Source organism: Bombina bombina, chromosome 4 (genome assembly GCF_027579735.1).
Source record: "Bombina bombina isolate aBomBom1 chromosome 4, aBomBom1.pri, whole genome shotgun sequence".
Classification (NCBI taxonomy): domain Eukaryota; kingdom Metazoa; phylum Chordata; class Amphibia; order Anura; family Bombinatoridae; genus Bombina; species Bombina bombina.
Window position 1 is genome coordinate 233,974,231 of NC_069502.1, and position 20,748 is coordinate 233,994,978.

The 20,748-nt window shown below is 39.4% G+C and overlaps 1 protein-coding gene across 9 annotated transcripts in view; it reads left to right on the forward strand.

Annotated features, from left to right (window-relative positions):
* TRIP12 (thyroid hormone receptor interactor 12) overlaps positions 1–20,748 on the forward strand; it is a 1,052,161-nt gene that overhangs the window by 822,679 nt on the left and 208,734 nt on the right. For all 9 annotated transcript variants that reach the window (XM_053709826.1, XM_053709829.1, XM_053709830.1 and 6 more), the window contains 2 exons: positions 11,663–11,814; positions 13,259–13,401. In XM_053709826.1, coding sequence (XP_053565801.1) covers positions 11,663–11,814; positions 13,259–13,401 — 295 coding nt within the window. The remainder of the gene's footprint in view (positions 1–11,662; positions 11,815–13,258; positions 13,402–20,748) is intronic.

Below are 20,748 nucleotides of genomic sequence, written 5' to 3' on the forward strand. Positions count from 1 at the left end.
GGAATTTGATCAATTTTGCTTTATATGTTGTTTTTTCTCTTACATATTGCAAGATGTCTCACGTTGCATCTGAGTCAGAAGATACTTCAGGAAAATCGCTGTCTGGTGCTGGAACTACCAAAGCTAAGTGTATCTGCTGTAAACTTTTGGTAGCTGTTCCTCCAGCTGTTGTTTGTATTAAATGTCATGACAAACTTGTTAATGCAGATAATATTTCCTTTAGTAAAGTACCATTACCTGTTGCAGTTCCAACAACATCTAATGTTCAGAGTGTTCCTGATAACATAAGAGATTTTGTTTCTGATCCATTAAGAAGGCTATGTCTGTTATTCCTCCTTCTAGTAAACACAAAAAATCTTTTAAAACTTCTCGTTATTCAGATGAATTTTTAAATGAACATCATCATTCTGATTCTAATGATTCTTCTGGTTCAGAGGATTCTGTCTCAGAGGTTGATGCTGATAAATCTTCATATTTATTTAAAATTGAATTTATTCGTTCTTTACTTAAAGAAGTTTTAATTGCTTTAGAAATTGAGGATTCTGGTCCTCTTGATATTAAATCTAAACGTTTAGACAAGGTCTTTAAATCTCCTGTGGTTATTCCAGAAGTTTTTCCTGTTCCTGGTGCTATTTCTGAAGTAATTTCCAGAGAATGGAATAATTTGGGTAATTCATTTACTCCCTCTAAACGTTTTAAGCAATTATATCTTGTGCCGTCCGACAGATTAGAGTTTTGGGACAAAATCCCTAAAGTTGATGGGGCTATTTCTACCCTTGCTAAACGTACTACTATTCCTACGGCAGATGGTACTTCCTTTAAGGATCCTTTAGATAGGAAAATTGAATCATTTCTAAGAAAAGCTTATCTGTGTTCAGGTAATCTTCTTAGACCTGCTATATCATTGGCCGATGTTGCTGCAGCTTCAACTTTTTGGTTGGAAACTTAAGCGCAACAAGTAACAGATCATGATTCTCATAATATTATTATTCTTCTTCAACATGCTAATAATTTTATCTGTGATGCCATTTTTGATATTATCAGAGTTGATGTCAGGTTTATGTCTAGCTATTTTAGCTAGAAGAGCTTTATGGCTTAAAACTTGGAATGCTGATATGTCTTCTAAATCGACTCTACTTTTCCTTTCTTTCCAGGGTAATAAATTATTTGGTTCTCAGTTGGATTCTATTATTTCAACTGTTACTGGTGGGAAAGGAACTTTTTTACCACAGGATAAAAAATCTAAAGGTAAAAACAGGGCTAATAATCGTTTTCGTTCCTTTCGTTTCAACAAAGAACAAAAGCCTGATCCTTCATCCTCAGGAGCAGTTTCAGTTTGGAAACCATCTCCAGTCTGGAATAAATCCAAGCCTTCTAGAAAAGCAAAGCCAGCTTCTAAGTCCACATGAAGGTGCGGCCCTCATTCCAGCTCAGCTGGTAGGGGGCAGATTACGTTTTTTCAAAGAAATTTGGATCAATTCTGTTCACAATCTTTGGATTCAGAACATTGTTTCAGAAGGGTACAGAATTGGTTTCAAGATAAGACCTCCTGCAAAGAGATTTTTTCTTTCCCGTGTCCCAGTAAACCCAGTGAAAGCTCAAGCATTTCTGAAATGTGTTTCAGATCTAGAGTTGGCTGGAGTAATTATGCCAGTTCCAGTTTTGGAACAGGGGCTGGGGTTTTATTCGAATCTCTTCATTGTACCCAAGAAGGAGAATTCCTTCAGACCAGTTCTGGATCTAAAAATATTGAATCGTTATGTAAGGATACCAACATTCAAAATGGTAACTGTAAGGACTATCTTGCCTTTTGTTCAGCAAGGGCATTATATGTCTACAATAGATTTACAGGATGCATATCTGCATATTCCGATTCATCCAGCTCACTATCCATTCCTGAGATTCTCTTTCCTGGACAAGCATTACCAGTTTGTGGCTCTGCCGTTTGGCCTAGCTACAGCTCCAAGAATTTTTACAAAGGTTCTCGGTGCCCTTCTGTCTGTAATCAGAGAACAGGGTATTGTGGTATTTCCTTATTTGGACGATATCTTGGTACTTGCTCAGTCTTCACATTTAGCAGAATCTCATACGAATCGACTTGTGTTGTTTCTTCAAGATCATGGTTGGAGGATCAATTCACTAAAAAGTTCATTGATTCCTCAGACAAGGGTAACCTTTTTAGGTTTCCAGATAGATTCAGTGTCCATGACTCTGTCTTTGACAGACAAGAGACTTCTAAAATTGATTTCAGCTTGTCGAAACCTTCAGTCACAATAATTTCCTTCGGTAGCCTTATGCATGGAAATTCTAGGTCTTATGACTGCTGCATCGGACGCGATCCCCTTTGCTCGTTTTCACATGCGACCTCTTCAGCTCTGTATGCTGAACCAATGGTGCAGGGATTACACAAATATATCTCAATTAATATCTTTAAAACCGATTGTACGACATTCTCTGACGTGGTGGACAGATCACCATCGTTTAATTCAGGGGGCTTCTTTTGTTCTTCCGACCTGGACTATAATCTCAACAGATGCAAGTCTTACAGGTTGGGGAGCTGTGTGGGGGTCTCTGACGGCACAAGGGGTTTGGGAATCTCAGGAGGTGAGATTACCGATCAATATTTTGGAACTCCGTGCAATTTTCAGAGCTCTTCAGTCTTGGCCTCTTCTGAAGAGAGAGTCGTTCATTTGTTTTCAGACAGACAATGTCACAACTGTGGCATACATCAATCATCAAGGAGGGACTCACAGTCCTCTGGCTATGAAAGAAGTATCTCGAATTCTGGTTTGGGCGGAATACAGCTCCTGTCTAATCTCTGGGAAGCGGATTATCTCAGTCGCCAAACGTTGCATCCGGGCGAATGGTCTCTTCACCCAGAGGTATTTCTTCAGATTGTTCAAATGTGGGAACTCCCAGAAATAGATCTGATGGCTTCTCATCTAAACAAGAAACTTCCCAGGTATCTGTCCAGATCCCGGGATCCTCAGGCGGAGGCAGTGGATGCATTATCACTTCCTTGGAAGTATCATCCTGCCTATATCTTTCCGCCTCTAGTTCTTCTTCCAAGAGTAATCTCCAAGATTCTGAAGGAATGCTCGTTTGTTCTTCTGGTAGCTCCAGCATGGTCTCACAGGTTTTGGTATGCAGATCTTGTCCGGATGGCCTCTTGCCAGCCGTGGACTCTTCCGTTAAGACCAGACCTTCTGTCGCAAGGTCCTTTTTTCCATCAGGATCTCAAATCCTTAAATTTAAAGGTATGGAGATTGAACGCTTGATTCTTGGTCAAAGAGGTTTCTCTGACTCTGTGATTACTATGTTACAGGCTCGTAAATCTGTATCTAGGGAGATATATTATAGAGTCTGGAAGACTTATATTTCTTGGTGTCTTTCTCATCATTTTTCCTGGCATTCTTTTAGAATTCCGAGAATTTTACAGTTTCTTCAGGATGGTTTAGATAAAGGTTTGTCCGCAAGTTCCGTGAAAGTACAAATCTCTGCTCTTTCTGTTCTTTTTCACAGAAAGATTGCTAATCTTCCTGATATTCATTGTTTTGTACAAGCTTTGGTTCGTATAAAACCTGTCATTAAGTCTATTTCTCCTCCTTGGAGTTTGAATTTGGTTCTGGGGGCTCTTCAAGCTCCTCCTTTTGAACCCATGCATTCATTGGACATTAAATTACTTTCTTGGAAAGTTTTGTTCCTTTTGGCCATCTCTTCTGCCAGAAGAGTCTCTGAATTATCTGCTCTTTCTTGTGAGTCTCCTTTTCTGATTTTTCATCAGGATAAGGCGGTGTTGCGAACTTCTTTTGAATTTTTACCTAAGGTTGTGAATTCCAACAACATTAGTAGAGAAATTGTGGTTCCTTCATTATGTCCTAATCCTAAGAATTCTAAGGAGAAATCGTTGCATTCTTTGGATGTTGTTAGAGCTTTGAAATATTATGTTGAAGCTACTAAGTCTTTCCGAAAGACTTCTAGTCTATTTGTCATCTTTTCCGGTTCTAGAAAAGGTCAGAAAGCTTCTTCTTGGTTGAAATCCTTAATTCACCATGCTTATGTCGAGTCGGGTAAAACTCCGCCTCAAAGGATTACAGCTCATTCTACTAGGTCAGTTTCTACTTCCTAGGCGTTTAGGAATGAGGCTTCGGTTGATCAGATTTGCAAAGCAGCAACTTGGTCCTCTTTGCATACTTTTACTAAATTCTACCATTTTGATGTGTTTTCTTCTTCTGAAGCAGTTTTTGGTAGAAAAGTACTTCAGGCAGCGGTTTCAGTTTGAATCTTCTGCTTATGTTTTCATTAAACTTTATTTTGGGTTTGGATTATTTTCAGCAGGAATTGGCTGTCTTTATTTTATCCCTCCCTCTCTAGTGACTCTTGCGTGGAAAGATCCACATCTTGGGTAGTCATTATCCCATACGTCACTAGCTCATGGACTCTTGCTATTTACATGAAAGAAAACATAATTTATGTAAGAACTTACCTGATAAATTCATTTCTTTCATATTAGCAAGAGTCCATGAGGCCCACCCTTTTTGTGGTGGTTATGATTTTTTTTGTATAAAGCACAACTATTCCAATTCCTTATTTTATATGCTTTCGCACTTTTTTTATCACCCCACTTCTTGGCTATTCGTTAAACTGATTTGTGGGTGTGGTGAGGGGTGTATTTTTAGGCATTTTGAGGTTTGGGAAACTTTGCCCCTCCTGGTAGGAATGTATATCCCATACGTCACTAGCTCATGGACTCTTGCTAATATGAAAGAAATGAATTTATCAGGTAAGTTCTTACATAAATTATGTTGTTCGTGCCTTTCGAAATTTCAAGGCAGGTGCAGCATCAACTTCCTCTGCTTCAAAACAAGAGGGAACTTTTGCTCAATCCAAGCAGGCCAGGAAATCTAACCAGTCCTGGAACAAGGGCAAGCAGGCCAGAAAGCCTGCTGCGGCCTCCAAGACAGCATGAAGGAACGGCCCCCTATCCGGCAACGGATCTAGTAGGGGGCAGACTTTCTCTCTTCGCCCAGACGTGGGCAAGAGATGTTCAGGATCCCTGGGCGTTGGAGATCATATCTCAGGGATATCTTCTGGACTTCAAAGCTTCTCCTCCACAAGGGAGATTTCACCTTTCAAGATTATCTGCAAACCAGATAAAGAAAGAGGCATTCCTACGCTGCGTGCAAGACCTTCTAGTAATGGGAGTGATCCATCCAGTTCCGCAGACGGAACAAGGACAGGGTTTTTATTCAAATCTGTTTGTGGTTCCCAAAAAAGAGGGAACCTTCAGACCAATTTTGGATCTAAAGATCTTAAACAAATTCCTCAGAGTTACATCTTTCAAAATGGAAACTATTCGAACCATCTTACCCATGATCCAAGAGGGTCAGTACATGACCACAGTGGACTTAAAGGATGCCTACCTTCACATTCCGTTTCACAAGAATCATCATCGGTTCCTAAGGTTTGCCTTTCTAGACAGGCATTACCAATTTGTAGCTCTTCCCTTCGGGTTGGCTACAGCCCCAAGAATTTTTACAAAGGTTCTGGGCTCACTTCTGGCGGTTCTAAGACTGCGAGGCATAGCGGTGGCTACTTATCTAGACGACATCCTGATACAGGCGTCAAGCTTTCAAATTGCCAAGTCTCATACAGAGATAGTTCTGGCATTTCTGAGGTCGCATGGGTGGAAAGTGAACGAAGAAAAGAGTTCTCTATCTCCTCTCACAAGGGTTTCCTTCCTAGGGACTCTTATAGATTCTGTAGAAATGAAAATTTACCTGACGGAGTCCAGGTTATCAAAACTTCTAAATGCTTGCCGTGTTCTTCACTCCATTCTGCGCCCTGCGGTGGCTCAGTGCATGGAAGTAATCGGCTTAATGGTAGTGCCATTTGCGCGCCTGCATCTCAGACCGCTGCAATTATGCACGCTCAGTCAGTGGAATGGGGATTATACAGATTTGTCCCCTCTACTAAATCTGGATCAGGAAACCAGAGATTCTCGGGTCCACCTGTCCAAGGGTATGACCTTTTGCAGACCAGATTGGACGATTGTAGCAACAGATGCCAGCCTTCTAGGTTGGGGTGCAGTCTGGAACTTCCTGAAGGCTCAGGGTTCATGGACTCAGGAGGAGAAACTCCTCCCAATAAATATTCTGGAGTTAAGAGCAATATTCAATGCTCTTCTAGCTTGGCCTCAGTTATCAACACTGAGGTTCATCAGATTTCAGTCGGACAACATCACGACTGTGGCTTACATCAACCATCAAGGGGGAACCAGGAGTTCCCTAGCGATGTCAGAAGTCTCCAAGATAATTCGCTGGGCAGAGACTCACTCTTGCCACCTATCAGCGATCCATATCCCAGGCGTAGAGAACTGGAACTGGTAGGCGGATTTTCTAAGTCGTCAGACTTTTCATCCAGGGGAGTGGGAGCTCCATCCGGAGGTGTTTGCTCAATTGGTCCATCGTTGGGGCAAACCAGAACTGGATCTCATGGCGTCTCGCCAGAACGCCAAGCTTGCTTGTCACGGATCCAGGTCCAGGGACCCAGAAGCGACGCTGATAGATGCTCTAGCAGCTCCTTGGTTCTTCAACCTGGCTTATGTTTTTCCACCCGTTTCCTCTGCTCCCTCGACTGATTGCCAAAATCAGACAGGAGAGAGCATCAGTGATTCTGATAGCGCCTGCGTGGCCACGCAGGACCTGGTATGCAGATCTGGTGGACATGTCATCCTTTCCACCATGGACTCTGCCTCTGAGACAAGACCTTCTAATACAAGGTCCTTTCAATCATCCAAATCTAATTTCTCTGAGACTGACTGCATGGAGATTGAACGCTTGATCCTATCAAAGCGTGGCTTCTCCGAGTCAGTCATTGATACCTTAATACAGGCACGAAAGCCTGTTACCAGGAAAATCTACCACAAGATATGGCGTAAATATCTTCATTGGTGTGAATCCAAGAATTAGTCATGGAGTAGGGTTAGGATTCCTAGGATATTGTCCTTCCTCCAAGAGGGTTTGGACAAAGGATTATCAGCTAGTTCGTTAAAGGGACAGATTTCTGCTCTGTCTATTCTTTTACACAAGCGTCTGGCAGAAGTTCCAGACGTTCAGGCATTTTGTCAGGCTTTAGTTAGAATTAAGCCTGTGTTTAAACCTGTTGCTCCTCCATGGAGCTTAAACTTGGTTCTTAAAGTTCTTCAAGGGGTTCCGTTTGAACCCCTTCATTCTATTGATATCAAACTTCTATCATGGAAAGTTCTGTTTCTGATGGCTATTTCCTCGGCTCGAAGAGTCTTTGAGTTATCTGCCTTACATTGTGATTCTCCTTATCTGATCTTTCATTCAGATAAAGTAGTTCTGCGTACAAAACCTGGGTTTTTACCCAAGGTGGTTTCTAACAAGAATATCAATCAAGAGATTGTTCCATCATTGTGTCCTAATCCTTCTTCAAAGAAGGAACGTCTTTTGCATAATCTAGACGTAGTCCGTGCCTTGAAGTTTTACTTACAAGCTACTAAAGATTTTCGTCAAACATCTCACCTGTTTGTTGTTTACTCTGGACAGAGGAGAGGTCAAAAGGCCTCGGCAACCTCTCTTTCTTTTTGGCTTCGGAGTATAATCCGTTTAGCCTATGAGACTGCTGGACAGCAGCCCCCTGAAAGGATTACAGCTCATTCTACGAGAGCTGTGGCTTCCAACTGGGCCTTTAAAAATGAGGCTTCTGTTGAACAGATTTGCAAGGCTGCGACTTGGTCTTCGCTTCATACCTTTTCAAAATTTTACAAATTTGATACTTTTGCTTCTTCGGAGGCTGTTTTTGGGAGAAAGGTTCTACAGGCAGTGTTTCCTTCCGTTTAAGTTTCTGCCTTGTCCCTCCCATCATCCGTGTACTTTAGCTTTGGTATTGGTATCCCACAAGTAATGGATTATCCGTGGACTGGATACACTTAACAAGAGAAAACATAATTTATGCTTACCTGATAAATGTATTTCTCTTGTAGTGTATCCAGTCCACGGCCCGCCCTGTCTTTTTAAGGCAGGTCTAAATTTTAATTAAACTACAGTCACCACTGCACCCTATGGTTTCTCCTTTCTCGGCTTGTTTCGGTCGAATGACTGGATATGGCAGTGAGGGGAGGAGCTATATAGCAGCTCTGCTGTGGGTGATCCTCTTGCAACTTCCTGTTGGGAAGGAGAATATCCCACAAGTAATGGATGATCCGTGGACTGGATACACTATAAGAGAAATAAATTTATCAGGTAAGCATAAATTATGTTTTTTATTTTATCCCTCCCTTTCTAGTGACTCTTCTGTGGACATCTTGGGTATTTCTATCCCATACGTCACTAGCTCATGGACTCTTGCCAATTACATGAAAGAAAACATAATTTATGTAAGAACTTACCTGATAAATTAATTTCTTTCATATTGGCAAGAGTCCATGAGACCCTCCCTTTTTCTGGTGGTTATTATTTTTTGTATAAAAGCACAATTATATTTCCAGTTCTTTTTTTTTTTTTATGCTTTTTTTACTCCTTTTTCTATCATCCCACTACTTGGCTATTCATTAAACTGAATTGTGGGTGTGGTGAGGGGTGTATTTATAGGCATTTTGAGGTTGGGAAACTTTGCCCCTCCTGGTAGGATTGTATATCCCATACGTCACTAGCTCATGGACTCTTGCCAATATGAAAGAAATTAATTTATCAGGTAAGTTCTTACATAAATTAGCTTTTTTAAAATGTTGGTTATTAGTAGCATATTTGACACTGCCAAAATTCATTTTCTTTTGGAACATTGTATACATTGTTGCAGATTTATCAAGAAACCTGGCTAATACCCTAAACCAAGAGGTTGGTCACGTCAGGTGACATAACTTCACTTCTGGTTTCGGCTCTTTATACATTGGAGCCACAACGCTGGTCGCTTTCAAACTGTGTACACCCCTGAAGAAGTGTGCATGCTATTACCAGATGAAACGGGTTGGGTAACAACTCATTATCCCATCAATTAATTGACAACAGGAGAGTATACCTTTTTAAAGCACAGTACAGAACAAGGTTTTTGTCACCTTCTCGATTTTTAAGTTTGGAGAGACACCGTATAGATGAGCAGTTGCAGTGGCCTCCAGTAATGGTCTTTTTGATGAGCCTGTGACATATTGTTTTTAAGAAAGTGCATATACTAGCAGAGATTTCCTCTTAATTAAACCCACTACATGAATCAGAGGTGCGCTGTTCCCTTTTTGTTTTATTGTTCTGAATTCTTTTTATTTTTTTAGTAATTAAAGAAGTATGAGTTTTGGAATTCTATATACATGTACAAATTCCCAAATCTAGAACATGACAAATTTCCCTTTTTTGGATTTTATTCTCAGCCTTTTCCAATATTTGTTTATTTACTAAAAGTGATTGGTCTGCTGAAAAAAACATGATTTATGTAGTTAAAGGGACAGTATACACTCGTTTTCATATAACTGCATATAATAGACACTACTATAAATAATAAGATCCACAGATACTGATATAAAACTCCAGTATAAAACTGTTTAAAAACTTACTTAGAAGCTCTCAGTTTAGCTCTGTTGAAAAGGTAGTTGGAAAGCCCACTGCAAGTGGCAAATAAGACACACACACCCCTCCCCCTTCTTTTGCATATCAAAAGACTCTTTACACAAACAGGAGCAAGCTGGAGTAGGTAGCTGACGGTATTCTCATAAAACTTTGGGTCTTGGTTAGGAGTATGAAAATTAGAGCAATGTCATTTAAAAATAAGCAAAACTATATTTAAAAAAAAAAACTTTATGGGCTATATAAATAGATCATCAACAAAAATTTATGCAAAGAAAAATGATATGTGTATAATGTCCTTTTAAGTCAGAAAAAGCACTGAAACTAAGGTTTATATGCAGTTAGTGCAAAAGTCTAAAATTTATTCAGCACAACATGTGAAAAGGCTAAGTGCTGAAAGAGTTAAAGGGACATAATACCCAAATGTTTAAACACTTGAAAGTGATGCAGTATAGCTGTAAAAAGCTGACTAGAAAATATCACCTGAACATCTCTATGTAAAAAAGAAAGATATTTTACCTCAAAAGTTCCTCAGTAGCCACATCCCATTGTAAAGGATTTCTAAGCAGCATATCAGTTTGTCTGTCCCGGGACAGCCGAAGGGATGAGCCTTGTGCACTCATGTTATTTCCCTATTCAGTGTAAGGAAGTTTACAATGAAATCTCATGAGTTAAGTCAAATCTCATGAGATCACGGTAAAAGAGTTCATGACCTCAGCACTGCTAATGCTTTTTGTTTATTTTTTACCTGCAGCTGAGCAACAGCTGAGTATAACTTTTTACACAGAACTTACTCTGCTGAGCTGAGGAGATTGTGAGGTAAAATATCTTCCTTTTTTACATGTCAGCTTTTTACAGTTACACTGCATCAGTTTCAAGTGATTTAGCATATGCGTATTATGTCCCTTTAAGGATACCTTTGAGAATTTATTCCAATTATTAAGCAGCTGAAACAACTGTTGATCCTTCTAAAGGTAGTTCATTCACATTATGTGTTGCTTGTTCCCTACCAAGTTAGGAGGCTTCTCTGCCTGCTGGATAGCACACGGTGTGCAATAGACCTGATCTGGTCAGATCTTTCTATATGGTTATTGAACTTAATTTGAAAGATTATTTAAACGTTTTGTTATTCAAGTACCATTAAAGCTTCCATGGCTGGCTGGTTTCATCTTTACATCTTAAGAGATCAGAAAGAAATCCATGTCTTTTTTAAAAGTGCAATCTCATTCTTCTGTTCCTTATGGTCCAGCCTAGCAGTATTACATTTTGGAGGATTTATTGTGTAAAGCAGCCACTTGCATATGTTTGCAATGTGTTTGCTTACGTCTATGCAGTTGTATGCAGTTTGTTAAACTTGTGCTGCTACCAACATAAGTAGGGGTATTTGTTCCCTCCACCCCCATACCTACTGTATGGGATTTGCTTTTGCTACTTTTATACTATAAATGTCCCTACAAATGTGTGAGAGAAACCAGATTTATACTTGCAGAAAAAATCTTCTTGTTTATGCTGAAATTGGTGACCTTTAAAGCCCCCCCCAGATGCCCAGTTTTATTTATGTGAAAGAGGATATAGAAGTAAAAACACCCAAACGACTTCTGCCTGATTTTCTGCATGTTCTGTGTAATAAGAGTACGTTATATATGACTGTAAATAATTGAAGAAATTATTGTATAGTTCTGAATAAGCGGAACAAATCTACTAAAGCCAGTGAGAGAGATGGGATGTCATTTGTTTTGTCTATACAGTAATGGCAGGTGACTTTTAAGAAGGCTACCTTATTTTTAAAATGTGTTGGTTTATGATAGGAACAGTTGTCAGAAATAGAAAAATTTATGTAAATACATTTCTCTAAAATGTTAGAACAGTTTGTCTTAACCCAAAACACTTTTTAAATGTATTGCTGAAATTTCATCACTGTAGCACAGCTCTGGAGGCAGGGGGAAGGTAACAAAAATACAATCTAATAATATATTTCAGTAATAATAAATGTGTGCAACTCATTACAGAATTGTTTAGGTTGTACCCTTATTGTAGAAATGTAAATAAAGTGGTCAAATTGTTTTGTTTTGTTTTTTGAGCAGATGGGATTTGCCCCAAAGTCATTAATCCTTTAGAAACATACCTCATCTCAACACCGCCTGAAAACATCACTTTTGATGATCCTTCCTTGGATGTGGTGATCCTTCTGCGGGTTCTCCATGCCATCAGCAGATACTGGTATTACTTGTACGATGTAAGTCCTTTCCACTGTATATGGCACTAGCTTTTGTCCCTCTTGTTCTTAGGCTGATCCTCCTGCAAATTGAAATTGTCCATATTTATATATTGACATTTTGGGTGATTTAATTATTTATTTATAATGGCCCCAAAATCTGGAGTATTTAATCCCCCAGTTTTGTTTGGGGAGTGTTTTAGTTTGCATACCATCTAGATAATATGGTATGCAGGTTAAATATTTCTTATTCGATCTTAAGTATTCTGTTTTAAAGGGACTTTGTAGTACAAAAATGACATGCTCTAATTTGTTATAGAACATTCAGCCCTGCAAGTCTGAGTTTAATCCTTCACATATTTAAAAGGGACAGTAAAGTCATAAATAGACATATCATTATTTAGACAGAACATACAATTTTAAACAACTTTCCAAATTAGTTCTATTTAATTTGCTTCCTTCCCTTTGCTGAAAGATGTATCTTGATAAGCTCAGTAGCAGCAAAGAACCTAGGTGGCTGCATATATATATATACCATTTGTCATTGGCTCACCCATGTGTTCAGTTAGATACCAGTAGTGCATTGCTGCTACTTCAACAAATGATACCAAGAGAATGAAACAAATGTGATTATAGAAGTAAACAGGAAAGTTGTTTAAAATTGTATGTTCTACCTAAATCATGAAAGAGAAATAATTTGGGTTTCATTTTCCTTTAAAGAACCACTCGAGAGCCCCTGAGAGTGGCTCATTAGCCGTGTCCAATCAGCAGTGGGTATCGCACAACCAAGCTGTAGGATTGCCACTGCTGATTAGACTGAAACACGTACTTGCAGTTTCAGTAATGTTTACATTACATTTCATTTTTGCACTACAATGTCCCTTTTTAAATACATCAACTTTTTTTTTTTTTTTATAATTAAAACTAAAACTTCTAGTTGCTTAAAGATAGGTAAAACCGAAATAGTTAAATGGACAGTCAACACCTTGAGACTTGTATTTAAAAACTTTAGTTATATATAAGGAAACAACTTTGCATTATATTTTCATTATTAATTTTGTCCCCTTCTTGTAATTTAGTTATGAAAATTGAAAAACTTCTAATTCTCAGTATATGAAAAGCACCCTGCTGACTTTTTTGTAGACCAACTCTGCTACATATCTGTCCCTAATTTGATTTAACTGATAACTGCAAATAAATGCTTTTATCTTTTATGACTACTTCTAGCCTGGTATTCTGCTGACTAAAGCCCGGATTGGTTCCTCCAAAATATACAAATGATGGGTGGAGTTTGGCAATTGAAAAATCATTGCAGAAAAAAGGATTTTAATTTGTTTTACAAACTTTAAGACTTGGCTGATATTCTACAGTATCAAAACAGAAATGTCTTGTAATTACAAGGTGTTTACTGTCCCTTTAACAATTTAGTCATACAAAGATTAACACCCGTTTTATTCCTTTTCAGAATGCTATCTGCAAGGAGATCATTCCCACAGCTGAATTTATCAACAGCAAGCTGACTGCAAAGGCTAACAGGCAGCTGCAGGATCCTCTGGTCATCATGACCGGGAATATACCTACCTGGTTAACAGAACTTGGGAAAAGCTGGTAAGGCAGTAAATTCATGCATGCTAATGGATTAACATTGTTGCTTTGCCCCCATAATTGAATAAGTAAATAAAGACTTTGCAACATAAAAGCTACCTGAGATCTAGCCCACTGTTTATATTCTAGTTTTAATGTTTTCTATATATCTTATAAAAATAGCAGTAGTGTACTACGTAGAGATACCTTTGTAATTGGGCAAAATTTCCATATTAAAGGACACCCAAGGCAGAACATGCTATGATCTAAGATATCGCAGAAAATGCATCGTCTGCAGAAAACATAATTTATGTAAGAACTTACCTGATAAATTCATTTCTTTCATATTGGCAAGAGTCCATGAGCTAGTGACGTATGGGATATACAATCCTACCAGTAGGGGCAAAGTTTCCCAAACCTCAAAATGCCTATAAATACACCCCTCACCACACCCACAATTCAGTTTAACGAATAGCCAAGAAGTGGGGTGATAAAGAAAGGAGTAAAAAGCATCAACAAAGGAATTTGGAAATAATTGTGCTTTATACAAAAAATCATAACCACCACAAAAAGGGAGGGCCTCATGGACTCTTGTCAAAATGAAAGAAATTAATTTATCAGGTAAGTTCTTACATAAATTGTTTTCTTTCATGTAATTGGCAAGAGTCCATGAGCTAGTGACGTATGGGATAGCAATACCCAAGATGTGGAACTCCACGCAAGTCACTAGAGAGGGAGGGATTAAAAAATAAAAACAGCCATTTTTCGCTGAAAAAAATAATCCACAACCCAAAATATAACTTAATTCTCATTAAATGAAAAAGAAAAAACTTAAAACATAAGCAGAAGAATCAAACTGAAAGCAGCTGCCTGAAGAACTTTTCTACCAATAACTGCTTCCGAAGAAGCGAATACATCAAAACGGTAGAATTTAGTAAATGTATGCAAAGAAGATCTTACCTAGAACCAGAAAAGATAACAAATAGACTAGAAGTCTTCCTGAAATCTTTAGTAGCTTCAACATATTTCAAAACTCTTACCACATCCAAAGAATGTAAGGATTTATCCAAAGAATTCTTAGGATTAGGACACAAGGAAAGGACAACAATTTCTCTATTAATGTTGTTAGAATACACAACTTTAGGTAAGAATTCAAAAGAAATCCGCAAAACCACATTATCCTGAAGAAAAATCAGAAAAGCAGATTCACAAGAAAGAGCAGATAATTCAGATATTCTTCTAGCAGAAGAGATGGCCAGAAGGAACAACACTTTCCAAGAAAGTAGTTTAATGTTCAAAGAATGCATAGGCTCAAATGGAGGCGCCTCTAAAGTCTTTAAAACCAAATTAAGACTCCAAGGAGGAGAGAATGATTTAATGACAGGCTTGATACAAACCAAAGCCTGTACAAAACAGTGAATATCAGGAAGCTTTAGCAATCTTTCTGTGAAATAAGACAGAGCATAGATTCGTCCCTTCAAGGAACTTGCAGACAAAACCTTATCCAAACCATCCTGAAGAACCTGTAAAATTCTAAAACAATGCCAAGCGAATCTATGAGAACACCATGAAAAATCTTTCTAGAAACAGATTTACGAGCCTGTAACATAGTATTAATCACTGAGTTAGAGAAACCTCTATGACTAAGCACTAGCCGTTCAATTTCCCTACCTTCAAATTTAATGATTTGAAATCCTGATGGAAAATCAAACCTTGAGACAGAAGATGCAACCTTAATTGAAGAGGCCAAGGTTGGCAACTGGACATCTGAACAAGCTCTGCATATTAAAACCTGTGAGGCCATGCTGGAGCTACCAGCAATACAAACGACTGTTCCATGATGATTTTGGATATCACTCTTGGAAGAAGAACTAGAGGCGGGAAAATATAAGCAGGTTGGTAACACCAAGGAAGTGTCAACTCATCCATTGCTTCCGCTTGTAGATCACTGGACAGGTACCTGGGAAGTTTCTCGTTTAGATGAGAAGCCAATAGATCTATTTCTCTTGTTAAGTGTATCCAGTCCACAGATCATCCATTACTTATGGAATATATTCTCCTTCCCAACAGGAAGTTGCAAGAGTCCACCCACAGCAAAGCTGCTATATAGCTCCTCCCCTAACTGCCATATTCAGTCATTCTCTTGCAAGCCTCAACATAGATAGGTCGTGAGAGTCTGTGGTGATTTATACTTAGTTTATTCTTCAATCAAAAGTTTGTTATTTTTAAATGGCACCGGAGTGTGCTGTTTTTCTCAGGCAGTATTTGGAAGAAGAATCTGCCTGCGTTTTTCTATGATCTTAGCAGACGTAACTAAGATCCATTTGCTGTTCTCACACATTCTGAGGAGTGAGGTACTTCAGAGGGGGAATGGCGTGCAGGTTTTCCTGCAGATAAGGTATGTGCAGTAAAATATTTTTCTAGGAATGGAATTGACTAAGAAAATACTGCTGATACCGAAGTAATGTAAGTAAAGCCTTAAATGCAGCGATAGCGACTGGTATCAGGCTTATTAATAGAGATACATACTCTTATAAAAATGTGTTTTAAAACGTTTGCTGGCATGTTTAATCGTTTTTTAACGTACATTGGTGATAACACTGTAATGTTGGTATAGCCTTAAAGTGATGGTAAACTCCGCTATTGCTAAGTTGCATAATTAGATTATTTATTACTAACAATATAAAAACGCAATATCCATTTTCAAATTGTTTATGCATTATTACCTAATTTTTAGTTTTTAATAAATCCGTTGTTGCGCTGCCTCGCTCCTCCCCTCTAATTTACTTTCACTAATACACTGAAGTCTTACCTATTCTCCACCCTCTTTACATCTTAGCCAATTTGCGCGCTCCCGATTTTGTGAATTTAGACGCATGCGCATTAGAGAGGATTACGTATACCAGTCACTTGTAGTGGATAGATATTGCGAGCGGTCGGTCCCTTCTTAAACGAGCACACTTCTTTATGTAATAAATATAAGTAAATGTATAAATACTTGATTTTATCACAAATTATATCTTATGTTGTTATAAAAAGTAAATAAGAGCCAGAGCGCATGCGCTGAATAAACAGGAATGCGCAAATTCATCATCGCTTTTTGAGGCTACTGATTGGTTGACCGTATGCTGCGAGGAATGCAATACTGCGCTTGCGTGAATTGGGTTGCATAGATGTAAGCCTGTCTGGCGACAGGCTTACCTATTGGTTCAATATTATAAACTATCTATGTGACATCACAGGAGGAAGGATGAAGACGGCATTAGACGGAGCTATTACATAAAGATTTGTAAGTGTTTTTACATAGATAAGATAACATGATTTGGAGTGTGTAAACTGAATCAAATGTTAAAATAACAATATTAACTTCACTAGATACAGAGTTTACCATCACTTTAAATGCAGTAAAAGCGACTGGTATCAGGCTTATTAATAGAGATACATACTCTTGTAAAAATGTGTTTTAAAACGTTTGCTGGCATGTTTAATCGTTTTTAACATATGTTTGGTGATAAAACTTATTGGGGCCTAAGTTTTTTCCACATGGCTGGCTTAAATTTTGCATAGAAACAGTTAACTGAAGCTTCCCACTGTTGTAATATGAGTGGGAGGGGCCTAATTTAGCGCTTTTTTTGCGCAGTTAAAATTACAAAATGAATTATCCAGATTCCCTCAGCAGTCCCATGAATACTACAGGACATTTCTAAAGGGCTAAAAAGACTTCCAAAATCGTTTATAGGGAAGGTAATCCACAGCTCTGCTGTGGCAGTTTTGTTGTGTCTGTTTTTAAAAACGTCTATGTCGTTTTTTTTATCTGTTTTTTTGCATTAAGGGGTTAATCATCCATTTGCAAGTGGGTGCAATGCTCTGTTACCTTATTACATGTACTGTAAAAATTTTGTTTGTTTTACTGCCTTTTTTCACTGTTTTTCAAATTTTGACAAAATTTGTTTCTCTTAAAGGCACAGTAACGTTTTATATATTTGCTTGTTAACTTGATTTAAAGTGTTTTCCAAGCTTATTAGTCTCATTATTAGTCTGTTCTAACATGTCTGACATAGAGGAAGCTCTGTGTTCATTATGTTTTAAAGCCATGGTGGAACCCCATCTTAGAATGTGTACCAGATGTACTGATTTCATGTTAATGTTTTTAAAGACAAAAAATGATCTTTATTGTTTATCACCAGAGGATTCTGTCGTGGGGGTAGTTATGCCGACTAACTCTCCCCACGTGTCAGACCTTTTGACTCCCGCTTTAGGGACTCACGCTCAAATGGCGCCAAGTACATCAAGGGCACCCATAGCGTTTATTTTACCAGGGGATTCTGTTGAGGGGAAAGTTATGCCGATTAACTCTCCCCACGTGTCAGACCCTTCGACTCCCGCTTCAGGGACTCACGCTCAAATGGCGCCAAGTACATCAAGGGCGTCCATAGCGTTTATTTTACAAGACATGGCAAAGGTGGTGAATAATACTCTGGCAGCAGTATTAGTCAGACTACCTGAAATTAAAGGAAAGCAGATAGCTCTGGGGGTAGATACAGAGCATACAGACGCTTTAAGAACCATGTATGATACTACCTCACAATATGCTTAGTCTGTGGGTAATTGTTTTTGACTCAGGGAAGATGATTTAACCTGATTCTGATATTTCTACATTTAAAATTTATGCTTGAGAACCTCCACTTGTTGCTCAGGGAGGCTTTGGCTGCTCTGAATGAATGTGTACAATCGCAGGGCCAGAGAAATTGTGTAGACTGGATAAATAATATGCAGTGCCGGTGTGTACTGATGTTTTTCCAATACCTAAAGAGGTTTACTAAAAAAATTTTTTTTTTTTTAATAAGGAATGGGATAGACCAGGTGTGCCGTTCTCTTCCCCTCCTATTTTTTAGAAGAATGTTTTCTAATAGTTACCACCACACGGGACTTCTGGCAGACAGTTCCTAAGGTGGAGAGAAGAGTTTCTACTCTAGCTAAGCGTACCACTACCTCTGGCGAGGACAGTTGTGCTTTTTAGATCCAATGGATAAAAAATGTTTATTCAACAGGGTTTTATCCTGCAGCCCCTTGCATACATTGCTTCTGTCACTGCTGCTGCGGCGTTCTGGGTTGAGTCTCTTGATGAGGCTTTACAGTTAGCGACTCCTTTGGATGAATATATTTGACAAGCTTATGCTAGCCAATTCCTTTGTTTTCTGATGCCTTTGTTCATTTGACTAGACTAACGGCTAAGAATTCTGTTTTTTACTATACTGGCGCGCAGAGCGCTATGGCTTATATCATGGTCAGCTGTCGTGACTTTAATAAATAAGCTACTTAACTTCCCTTCAAGGGGCAGACCCTATTCGGGCCTGGTTTGAAGGAGATTATTGCTTATATCACTGGAGGAAAAGGTCATGCCCTTCCTCAGGATAGGAATCAAGGGCCAAAAAAGGTCTAATTTTCGTGCCTTTTAAAACTTCAGGGCAGGTGTGGCATCCACTTCCTCTAAGGCAAAACAAGAGGGAATTTTTGCTCAGTCCAAGGCGGTCTGGAGACAATTGGACCTGGAACAAAGATAAGCAGGCCAAGGAGCCTGCTGCTGCCTCTAAGGCAGCATGAAGGAACGGATCCTATAGGGGGCAGACTTTCATTCTTCGCCCGGGCGTGGGCAAGAGATGCCCAGGATCCCTAGGCATTGGAATTTATATCCCAGAGATATCTTCTGGATTTCAAAGATTCCCCCCCCCCCCCCCAAAAAAAAAGGGGAGATTTCGCCTTTCACAATTATCTGCAAACCAGATAAAGAAGGAGGCATTCTTACATTGTGTACGAGATCCATCCAGTTCCAAGAGAGGAACAGGGACAGAGTTTTTACTCAAATCTGTTTGTGGTTCCCAAGGTGAGGGAACCTTCAGACCTATTTTGGATCTAAAGATCTTAAACAAATTCCTCAGAATTCCGTCATTTAAGATGGAAACTATTCGTACCATCTTAACTATGATCCAGGAGAGTCAATAGAGGACTACAATGGATTTGAAGGATGCTTATCCTCACATTGTGATGCATAAAGATCACCTTCGTTTTTCAGGTTTGCCTTTCTAGACAGGCATTACCAGTTTGTAGCTCTTTCCTTTGGGATATCTACAGCCCCAAGAATCTTTATGGAGGTTCTGGGGTCGCTTTGGCGGTCCTTAGGCTGTGGGGCATAGAAGTGGCCCCTTAGTTAGACGACATCCTGATACAGGCGTCAAACATCCAAATTGCCAAGTCTCATACGGACGTAGTACTGGCATTTCTGAGATCACATGGGTGGAAAGTGAACAAGGAAAGAGTTCTCTATCCCCAATCTCAAGGGTTTCCCTCCTAGGGACTCTGATAGATTCTGTAGAAATGAAAATTTACCTGACGGAGTCCAGGTTGTCAAAGTTTCTAAATTTCTGCCGTGTTTTTCATCCCATCCGCGCCCTTCGGTGGCTCAGTACATGAATGAAATCGGCTTAATAGGTAGCGGCAAGGGACATAGTACCGTTTGCACGTCTACATTTCAGACCGCTGCAACTATGCATGCTCAGTCAGAGGAACGGGGATTACACAGATTTGTCCCCCTGTTGAACCTGGACCAAGAGACCAGAGATTCTCTTCTCTGGTGACTATGTCAGGTCCATCTGTCCAAGGGTATGACCTTCCGCAGGTCAGATGGGACAATTGTTACAATGGATGCCAGCCTTTTAGGTTGGGATGCAGTCTGGAACTCCCTGAAGGCTCAGGGATAGTGGACTTAGGAGGAGACCCTCCTTCTAATAAATATTCTGGGAGTGATATTCCATGCTCTTCAGACTTGGCCTCAGTTAGCAACTCTGAGGTACATCATACTCAGTCGGACAATATACACGACTGTGGCTTACATCAGCCATCAAGGGGGAACAGAAGTTCCCTAGTGATGTTAGAAGTCTTACAATAATTCACTGGACAGAGACTCACTCTTGTCTATCAGCTATCCATATCCCAGGTGTTGAGAACTGGGAGGTGGATTTTCTAAGTCGTCAGACTTTTCTTCCAGGGGAGTGGGATTTCCTTCGGAGGTCAAGACCAAGCAGGAGAGGGCTTTGGTGTTTTTGACAGCGCCTGCGTAGCCACGCAGGACCTGGTATGCAGATCTGGTGGACATGTCATCCTTTCCATCACGGTGTCTGCTTCTGAGACAGGTCCCTCTACCTCAGGGTCCTTTCAACCATCTAAATAGAATCAATCTGAGATGGACTTCCTGGAGACTGAACGCTTGATGTTATCAAAGCATGGCTTCTCCGAGTCAGTCATTGATACCTTAATTCAGACATGAAAGCCTGTCTCTAGGAAAATTGAACATAGATATGGTGTAAATATCTG